Source organism: Columba livia, chromosome 3, assembly GCF_036013475.1.
Source record: "Columba livia isolate bColLiv1 breed racing homer chromosome 3, bColLiv1.pat.W.v2, whole genome shotgun sequence".
Taxonomy (NCBI): domain Eukaryota; kingdom Metazoa; phylum Chordata; class Aves; order Columbiformes; family Columbidae; genus Columba; species Columba livia.
The window spans coordinates 61,101,370-61,111,546 of NC_088604.1; the positions used below are offsets into that span (position 1 = coordinate 61,101,370).

The window sequence follows — 10,177 nt, forward strand, 5'->3', positions numbered from 1 at the left end:
CGGTGGAATGGAAGTCGGGGAGGGGGAGAAACTCCACAGCTGAGGGAGTTAAATCAAACGCCCAGAGCCTGGGGGACTGGTGTCGAGTTTGTGGAGGACCCCTGGAGGTGGGGGCAGTGGGGTCTTCCTCCCTCCCCCATGGCAACTGGAAAGCCCTGGAGAGGGAGGGGAAGCTGCTTCCCCCCAGGGCTAAGAGAAGCACCCTCCATCCACACGGCCCCGGCCGTGCTGGACCCCGGGGTAAAGCAAGTGGATGCACAACTGAAAACGAACGGGGGCCATCCTCCTCGGATATATTTATATTTATATTTATATTTATATTTATATTTATATTTATATTTATATTTATATTTATATTTATATTTATATTTATATTTATATTTATATTTAATATGTGCATGCAGACATTAGTTATTTTTGTGGCGAAAAATAAGCTAATTTCCTGAGAGCGCCAAGCCCCTGCCTATCCAAGGAAAAGCTGCCTGTGCCGTGCCTCCCCAGCCCCGGCCCCGCAGACTCGCTGGATCCTGCCCGCCCCGTCGGACAGAGCTCTACCAGGCTCTCCCACCATGGCTTCTTCCCCTCTTTGCTTTTTCTATTCCCCCACTTATTTTTTTTTTCCTCCGGGTGTGTTTGTGGAGGGAAACCCTCCCAAAGAAAACTCCATCGTTACCCCTCTTCTCCCCACGGGCATCTTCTCCAGAAGTTGTTCCCTTTTTTTCGGGAAGGGAAAGGAAGGGAAGGGAAGGGAAGGGAAGGGAAGGGAAGGGAAGGGAAGGGAAGGGAAGGGAAGGGAAGGGAAGGGAAGGGAAGGGAAGGGAAGGGAAGGGAAGGGAAGGGAAGGGAAGGGAAGGGAAGGGAAGGGAAGGGAAGGGAAGGGAAGGGAAGGGAAGGGAAGGGAAGGGAAGGGAAGGGTAATCACTTCTGCCGCACCGGTGCAGGAGCCCGAGGAGAGGGACAGGATAATGAGAGACTTGAATTCCTGTTGAACCGACCGAAGTTTCCTCCCCGGCAGTAAGCAGCCGAGGAGACCTCCGAGCGGGCTTCTTCGCCCACAGCATCGCATCTCCAAGTCACTTGGGGTTTTTCCACCCGACCCATCGGAAAGGAGAAGGAAACGGCACCTCTGTGGATGCTCTTTCCCTTTCTACCTCTCCACGGGCTAGGAAGCAAAACCAGGAGGCGAGTAGCCTGCCGTTTCGTTCACACCGCCCGGGACACTGTGATGCCAGAGAGCAGCTGGGGAGACGGGGAACGGGACATTTATTGTCCCTTTCCTGGGGACTCAAAACCCGGCTCAGACTCGTTCCGCGGCTCTGTTCCTTTTTCTGCGGAAAACCAGGAAGTGGCTTGTGCACCGTTTCCCCAGCCTTGCTCTGCGGCTGGAAAGGAGCCCGGGGCTCCTCAGAGCAGCGCCCCGCCTTACGGGAGACGGGGAACGCAGAGCCCGGGGGCCGCTGTGGGTGGCTGGGTGGGGGATCAAATGACCCCAAAGAGCCTTTTTGCTCAGGGATGCTTAGGGGAGTTCCCCCGGCTGCGGGGGAACGGGAGAGGCAGCGCGGCCGGGGAGAGCGGCGGCTCCCGGGCACCTGGCTGCTGGAGGCTGCCCCGGGACGGAGGGGTGGCTTCTCCCTCCTCTCGTCTGTAATTTACAGCCCTGCCTCGTCGAAGGCTCCGCAAGCTGTTGGCAGCCGCAGCTGGGGGGCAGCCCCAGGCAGAAGCTGCCCCGTCCGTGTCTACCCCGCTCCCCCCGGTCCGGGGGGAGGATGCGGAGCCGGGGAGGATGCGGTGTTTGGGAGAAGGATGCGGGGCCGGGAGGAGCCGCGGCTTTGCGTCTCAGCCTTGTCAGCCCCGCACTGTAGGGGTGCACCAAGGACGGATGGGTCGGCTGTGGTGGGGCCGGCATCTCCGCGGCCCGCTCCCCATAGCTCCGCCGCGCCCCTGCCCCGATACGCCACGTTTTCCCCGGTCTGTCCCTATCCTCTGCTCGTTTTCCCTCCGCCACCTGCGTTGCAGGTTGCCGCTCCAAGGGGGTGGAGGTGCAAGTGCCTCTGGCTGCCAGGGCCGGGCTTCACCCCAGCCCCTCTGCCCGGGACGGCGGGGCAGGTGCACGCGTACAGCACAGAGCCCGGAGCACAACTCTGGGTGCCCCGTGGGGCTCACTCCCGCCGCGCCCCAAAGCCTCCTCTCCAGGCACAGCTCCTCCTGGAGCTCGGGTTGCACCCCGCACTCCCATGTCCACTCTCTCCATCCCGGGCAGCGCCAGGCTCTCCTGCAGCGGGACCCTCTCCCTGCTGCCTGTGCCAGGAGGCGCCGCCCCGCAGCCAGCGCCGGGGGCAAGGGGGGCGTAGGGCCGTGGGTTTGGGCAACGCGCTGACTTGGGCAGCGGCGAAAGGAAGGGAGGAATATGCCCCATCTGTTGATCATTTTGCTGAAGTACTGAAAGATTTACTTCAGCGTGGAAATGGCTGTTCTACAATATGATTCGTTAGTTCAGTGTGTTTTCAGGGTAAATTTTTTTCCTTACGGTTTTAGAAGTTTTGGGTATGGATGCGTATGCCTTAACGGTGATTTGGTTGCTGCAGTATTGCGCAGCCCATTCACCAGCACTGTCACCCAGAGGTGTCTTCCAAAAGTTGTTTCGCACCTCGGTTTAAATGCGCACCCCCCAATCCCTCCGCGTAAGGTGGAGGGCCGGGGGTGCCTGGCCGGGGCTGCAGGACCCGCTTCGGTGTGCGGAGCCGGGGGTGGCTGGCATCCGCCACCTGCGCTCCCCCGAGGTTCCTGCTCCGTTGCCTACACCCCTCTGCTCCTCGCGGTGCACGGCCTCCCGCCGCGACAAGGCTGCGTTTCCCAGCCCTGTCCAGCTTGCCATTTCCCTCTTGGAGAAAGTCTGACAGACGGATCTCCAGAAAAAAAAGTTGTTGTTACCCCTTTTTTACCTATAAATGCACCTGTCCCCCCCCGCCCCGCGACTCGTCCTCCCGCCGCCTGCCACTGGCTGTGGGACCGTCCAGCGGTTTACGAATTCCTGCCGACTTCCACCCCGGTGTGAAAGAGGGGAACGCGGCAGCTCGCACACGTCGGGGGACGTTTGGGCAATCACCGTCGGTTTTATCGCTGCTTCCGAGGCAGGGCGGCTCCTGAGCCACAGGAGATTGGGCAGCCTCCTCCAGCTGGGTCAGAAAACTCGTGGCAAAACCCAAAGCGATCAAATACGGCGCCTTTTCTCAGCTTCCAGTCCCAGACAAAGGCGAATCAGACAGCTTGTAATTAATTTTTTATTTTATTTGGAAATCTCATCCAGAAACACTGGTGAATAATAAATATATCGATAGTTATCAAGAATATATAAAAAATAAAGACACGGTGTTGTCTTTGAGGCCCTAACAAAAAACAAACAAACAAACAAAAAAACAACAAAACAAAAACACAAAAACAAACAAACAAATGAAATGCATAATAAAAATAATAATAACAGTATTTCAGGCAGACGCCCAGGAAAACGTACCTGAAAGGAAATAAACAGTAACGGAGATTCCAATTTAGCTACACAAGTTATTGATCTGGCAAGAGCCGACACCGCATGCAAAACCAAACCAAACTAAAGAAAGCAGCAAATCGTAACAAACCCAAAGTCAACAAGAGAAATAAGAGACGAGGACCCCAGCCAGTTCAACTAGCACACTTCACCGGGAGCAGGGGATGGGAGATTTGGCAAAACAGACCCGCAGGAGGGTTGTGCTGTGTTTTGCACTATTTCCCTCTCTTTTATTTTTTCTTTTCTTTTCTTTCTTTTCTTTTTTTTTTTTTTTTTTTTTTCCCAAGAGGACACGGAGGGAAGAAGTAAAACAAAACCGCATCGCAATCGAATCTGGGAAGCAAAAAAACAAAAAGACAAACAAACAAAAACCCACAAAACTTTTGTGAATTCACTTGGAAGTCCTTGTTGCCAGGGAAGCCGCCCCTGGCCGGTACCCAGGGGTGGAGGCTGCGGTGGGAAGCATGCACGCACTCTCGGGGGGCTGTGCCGGGCCACCACTGCGCTGCCGCAGCCGGATTTGGAGCAGGAGGTTTCTGAGGTGTCGTCGTGCAAAAGGAAATAAAGGAAAAGCCCGCAAAAAGAAGGAGAAGAAGCCCCAAACCGATCTCACCGTCTTTTAGTAGCTGCGAACACTACAATGACAACCATGTCTTTTTTTTCCCTCCCCTTTGCATCCATTTTAAGGAATTATTTACATTTGATTACCATCAGTGGCATTATTACTATTATTTTTACAACAGGGACTTATTTCTTTCCGGTTTAGTATAATAAGAAAACATCGCCCGAGGAGCCGGCTAAAACATTACCTTTACAAGGTCCTTACTACACTAATCCCGTGTTACAGGGGGATACTTGCCGGGGCGTGGGAGCGCGGGGCCAGGTCCATCAGCGGCGCGGAGGGGGCCCGGCCGCAGCCCCCTCCCCGCCTGTGGCAGCGCTGACTCTGGTTCAGCTCTGGGGGTCGGGGGAGCCCCTCGGAGTCACTTCAGCAGGTCCTTGGTCTCCCCCGAGATCCTGGCCATGTTGGAGGCGGTGAGGGCCGAGAGGTGGGGCGGGGGGGGCATCTGGCAGATGGTGCAGGGGCACGGCAAGCCCGCCCAGTGCTGGAAGCCGCTGCCAAGCTGCAGGGCGGGGGGTGTCGAGGGGGTCTTGAGCAGGGAGTGAGGGGGACGGATGGTGCCGATGGCCGGCAAGGAGGCGGAAAGGGAGGAGGAGGTGTTGGCGGAGGACAAGGCACTGCCGAGGATGGGATGCACCTGGTGCACGGTGCCGGCGGCGTGGGGCGGATGCCCGGCGGAGTGTCCCACCGTGCCGCAGTGAAAGGCAGAGTGGTGCCCCCCGTAGATTTCCCCCACCAGCCTCTTCATCTCCTCCAGGGAGCTAGTGAGCATCAGGATATAGTTTCTGGCTAGTAGGAGGGTGGCGATTTTGGAGAGTTTTCTCACGGAAGGTCCGTGGGCGTAGGGCATCACCTCCCGCAGCCCGTCCATGGCGAGGTTGAGGTCGTGCATCCTCTTACGCTCCCGGCCGTTGATCTTCAACCGCAGCTGCTGCAGGTCCTGCTCCGACAGCTGCTTCTTGATTTTGTACTTGCTGCCTTCCCCTCCGGCCTTGGAGCCGTTCCTAGAGAGGCCTTCCCCGGACATCTTCTGCACTAGGTCGTTTTGGGTGGAGGAGACAGAGTTGAGCCGGCTGTCTTGGTGGTGGTGATGGTGGTGGTGGTGGTGGTGGTCTCTCAGGTACATCTCATCCATATCTGGTGAGGAAGCTCTGCTGGAGACAGAGCTGGAGTCAGAATTCATTGTATTCGGGCTTCTGAGCAAGAAACTTCCCTGTTCTGGAGGTGGCAGAACAAGACAACTCTCCTTCAAAAAGCAACGAAAATGGATCGAAAAATAAATAAATGGACGGCAGGCTCTGCCAGTGAAGGGCTGGGAATGCTGGAAGAAGAGGAAAAAAAACCCTCAGCCCCCTCTCTCACCACTTTCTCTCTCCTCTCTCTCTCCCCGGTTACTCAGCCTGTTTACAGGATGGCTAGTTAGTGTATGCTTGGACTAACCTCAGCCTGAAAAAGAGGGGCTTTTATAGAGCTGCAGCAGAGAGCAGAGACAAAAGGAGCCCTCCTATGTATAATGGTCTAGTTAGGATGACGTGCCATTATTCAGGGCGGTGCGCTTTGACTGTCCCATTTAGCAAGGACCCCTATTCATATTCATTGTGGTGCCACCCGGGACACCTCAGCCACGGACCATCAGGAGTCAAGGAGACACAAAACCCCTCTGATTGACACCGCACACTCGTCGCTCCGTGTGCGCGCCATCTCCTCCCACTGCCCCTCATTTCCAATATAAAACTGCATCCCGTCTACAGTAGGGAGGCAAGGGTCTGCAGGGGGGCTGCGTGCCTGCTCGGGGCCGGCAAGGAAACTCCGGCCGCGGGCGGCAGCGGGCAGGAGCCGCCCGGTGAAGTACCCCCACTCCGGTGGGGGGGTAGGGCACGTCGGTCCCCCCGTCCTGCAGAGTGCCCGGCTCCAGACGCGGCTCCCTGCTTTGTTTGCCTTTCCCTCCCCCTTCCCCGGTTCCCCCCGATCGGGGTTTGTGGTGCGGCACGGGCTGGCCCTCGCCCGACCGGGCTGGCCGCAATTGGCTCGTACCTGGGTCGCCGCTTTGTTTAAATGAGCGATTACTCGGGCACCGGCTGGCAGCCTCCGCGGGAAGGTGCGCCCTGGGAAACCCGCCTTAGGCAGGGCCGGTGACCCCCCTTTAAATAAACGGGTAAAGCCGGGGTGCGGCGGTAGGTCGGTGTGCTTGGCGGCGGGAGGGGCTGCAGGTCGGGAGGGCCAGCTCGGGGGCGGGCGGCAGATCCCGGGGCTCCGTTCGCCCTCGGCTCCGGCGGGAGGGCGGTGCGGTTGGGTGGCCGGAGCAGCCGTCGGTGGGACCGAGAGTCTGCGGTCAAGGCCGGGACGGACGCAGGCAGGAAGGGAGCCCAGCCCGGGGGGCAGCGCTACCAAACAGCCCCAGGCGTCCTCGTCAGTAAGTAAATCGGCTCTAGGCACCGGCTGCAGCCTGGACGGGACCTTATCTTGCCGGCGGCCAGGGGGGGAAGGGAGGGAGTGCGCGGGGCCGGGCAGGTCGGGGCTCTGCCGGGCAGGGCTGGCGGGGCAACCGGGGCAGGTGTCATCGCCCCAGCTCTCTGCCGTGCTGTCTGCCGGGCGCTAGCTCTGCCTCTGCCCCGGGGCGGACTGAGCCTTCTGCGGGGCTCTGCCGGGCTGGGGGCGGGGAGGATCCCCCCGCAGGGACGGCGGCAGGAGCAGACTACCCAATCCGTATGCATGTCCGGGGAAGAAACTGTGATCCTCCACCGGATCGCCCCATCTCCGGTTGTGCCTACGCCGTGAGTGCGGGGCTGCCAGCCGGGATGGGACGGGAGCCACCCGCGACGGGCGGGCCCTGACGCTCCCGGACCCGGCTCGGTTGCGCCCGCTCTCTCGGGGGGGGAGCCGTCGGGCTGATTTTCCACCTGGCAACAGGCGCGTAGGGCCCAGGAAAGACTTTCTTGACAGGACCTCTCTCCTTCATAAAGAGTCTCCAGGCCCCGAGGAGAGCGAGAAGCCAGGAAAAGACAGACACTTTCATCCGACTGAGTCTAACTGTACTTAGTCTGTTGAGCAAAATTAAAGCCTCCTGATTTCAGCGATGTCAGCGAGATGATGAAAAGAAAAGAAAAGAAAAGAAAAGAAAAGAAAAGAAAAGAAAAGAAAAGAAAAGAAAAGAAAAGAAAAGAAAAGAAAAGGAGAAAAAGTGTTTAGGGTAATATATCAGAAATAACTGAACGCGACCTCGACTTATCCCGCTTCCTCTGCAAAAGACGTAAATCCACTCTTCCCCCAGCTGAGAAGTTTGGCGTCAAACAAGCAGAAAACTTGGCCGGACCCGGAGCCTCCCAGCGCCGCCAGTCTCCGCACCCCGCGGGGCGGCGCGGGCGGCCTCCCCTGCCCACAGGATCCTTCTCCGGGGCGCTTTCGGAGGCTGCCCATTTCTTCCTCTGCCCTCCCGTCCTGTGGAGCCGGAATGAAGCAAATGAACAAAACTTGACACGGTGATGACAGTGGCGGCAGGAAAATGTGCAGGAAAATGCGGGCCCCAGGGCCGGAAGCTGCCCAGGGGGGCGACATCTCCTGCTCTCCCTCCCGCGTCCGCCGCTCCGGAGGAAACGCACAGCTCCGTTTGGAGGAGTTCAAGTCTGACGGGAACAGAGAAAAGAAAGGCGAAAAGATGCCGTCGGGGGAAGCAACAGGAGGGGACTCGTCCTCGCCTCCGACAGGGCAGGCTGCTCTGGCGACCCCCGCTCCCATCTGGGCCTGGGGCTTCATCGGGATGGGGACCGGGGCCGACACCGGCCTAGGGAGCCGCCGGTGCACCTCAGGGCGGAGAGGGGCGGGAGGTGGGACGGGAAGGAAAGGTCCGGTCGTCACTTCGAGGAATATTACGAATATTTCCTCTGTCCTGCTTCTCGGCGATGTCGCTGCTCCCCAACGCCCCCGGTTCGGCTGGGCGAGACATTCGCGCCTGCATGGCCGCAGTATCCGGCGGGGCTCGGCTCTGCTCAGAGTCGCCTTAGGGCAAAGGAACGATTTGGGAAAGTAGCGCGAGGTTAAATCCCGGGCACAGAGACTATCGCCAGGGAAGTCGTTTCGGAAAAGGGCAGCGCTGCTGGTGCTAACATTGCCTGTCGCGTCCAGCCTCCACCACTGCTTTGCTCTGCCGCTGGTGCTGGGGATGCTGGAGAGAAGGAGGAAAAAAAAAAAGAGGGGAAAGAAAGAAAGGAAGAAAAGGAAGAAAGGAAGAAAGGAAGAAAGACTGAGAGAGGTGGAAGAAAGGAAAAGTGTCAGAGCAGCAGAGAGGTACGTGGCAAGTGCCACCCATGGGCGCAGCCAGCTGGGAGAAGAGCTGAGCCCGTGGAGGGCAGTGGAGCCGCGTGACCCGTCCCGGCAGCGGGCTGGTGCCGGCGCTGCCCGGGGAGGGCTCTCTGCTCCCGCCGCCGCCTCTCCCCGCCCGGGCAAGTGCCCGCTATGCCCCCTGGCCAGGGGCATTTCGGAGAGGGCTGCGGAGGAGCTCCGGGCGCGCCGCAGTCCCGATTCATTCAACAGCAAAACTCCCCCCGACATCGGCAGCAACGAAATTAACCCCCGGCAGTCAGAAAATCAAATGTTTTCCTAATCGGGGTGAAGAAGGGCGAAAATGGTAGCTGAGTGGTAGCTAAATCAAATTAACTTGCACTCCCCCGTCTTTTAATTCCTGTTTTTATAAAGGCAGAGAGATTTAGTGAGAGAGGAAGGTGTGTTTTCTGTGCAAAGGCAAACTGCTTCGGAGTGCGGAGAATATCAAGTGCGAGAGCAGTCGCCCAGCGCCTGGTCGGCACCAGACGGGGCCGTGGGAGACGCCACCCTCCCGTAATCCATAAACGCAACTGTAGCCGCACGGCGGGGCCGCTGCTGGCGGCTCACGGCACAGATTTGGTCTTTTTTTACAGGGTCCTCGGAGTGGAAATCGTGCCTTTTCAAATATCGGTTTTTAATTAACGGAGGCACTTTAAGGCAGAGCCTGATTTTGAATTCTCATAGAGTTTGGTATGGAAATTCACCGCACTTTCGCGTAGCGTTACTGTGAAAGAACATGAAATCTTGCTCTTTCTTTGACTTTATTGACCTGCCGGCAACTCAGAATCTCATTTATGATATGAAGACTAGTTAAATCAGTATTATATATTTTTTTCTTGTGGGTTTATTAGGAGGCTATTAGCTTTCATGTTTTATGGCTGTTAGTTTTTGCTATCTTTGCTTGCTTTTAATTTAATTTGGACTCTTGACAACCGCACTGTTAGTATAAAAGTAGTTATAAATGTTAACACTACAATAAGGCAGTTGTACATCCTATTTAAGAAACATAGATCACTGCGTTATAAGAAGGCTCTCAGACAGCTCTCTGTGAGGCGGGCGCTGCTACGAATGGCTTGTGCCACAGCGCGCTGAGTGCTGGAACCGAAGTTTTGTTGTTTTGAAACGGCGTTCAGTGTATTTTAGAGAGGACAGCCGAGATTTCCTAGCAGCGTGCTGGTTTTGCTCAAAATGTGTTACTGGATTACATTTAGATTGACGGTTTAATTCAGATTGTTAGTATCTCATTGTCTGACACACTGACATCACCAAAGTGGATAAACTGAAAGACTATTTTAGTTCTTGTGCTTATCACAAATTTACTTTCCAGAGGCAGGGCAATACGAGGGCAATGTCGAGTTCTCTTCTGACTTGACAGGGATGAGCAGACTGCGCAGGGGTGCTGTAGTCAAATTCTGCAGTCAGATAATATTCTCTGCCTGAATACAGGACATTTGTTTCTCCCTTCATATATTTTCAGATTCGCTGGCAACAAGAGGTCAGAACAAAATTTCCCCCTGTTTATTAAGTATGAAGCTGAAGCCCTTACTCAGACCTTTAATGTAACCTGTGGATGACGACAGGATCGGGCCCATACCAGGCACTGCTCCTGGTGTGAACGTAACCTTAAAGGAAATAACTGATGGGCATTCCAGTGCCGCTAATTAAGGGCGGCATTTTATTTTCTGCATTTAAAT

General features: G+C 56.5%; 1 protein-coding gene across 2 annotated transcripts; it reads right to left on the reverse strand.

The window, feature by feature from the left end:
* Nucleotides 1-3,270: 3,270 nt before the first annotated feature.
* Nucleotides 3,271-8,005, reverse strand: OLIG3 (oligodendrocyte transcription factor 3). Of its 2 annotated transcripts, XM_065057133.1 has the most exons (2): nucleotides 7,383-8,005; nucleotides 3,271-5,314 (listed from the first exon to the last, which is right to left on the reverse strand). In XM_065057133.1, the coding sequence occupies exon 2, from the start codon at nucleotides 5,296-5,298 to the stop codon at nucleotides 4,525-4,527; it is 774 nt and encodes a 257-aa protein (XP_064913205.1). In that variant the 5' UTR covers nucleotides 5,299-5,314; nucleotides 7,383-8,005; the 3' UTR covers nucleotides 3,271-4,524. The 2 variants fall into 2 exon arrangements, with proteins under 2 accessions (XP_064913205.1, XP_064913204.1); XM_065057132.1 differs by having other exon boundaries at nucleotides 3,271-8,005.
* Nucleotides 8,006-10,177: the final 2,172 nt, after the last annotated feature.

Excerpts from the sequence above, each read along its gene's own strand:
- OLIG3 (XM_065057132.1), bottom strand. The coding sequence starts at position 5,346 with ATGAATTCTGACTCCAGCTCTGTCTCCAGCAGAGCTTCCTCACCAGAT.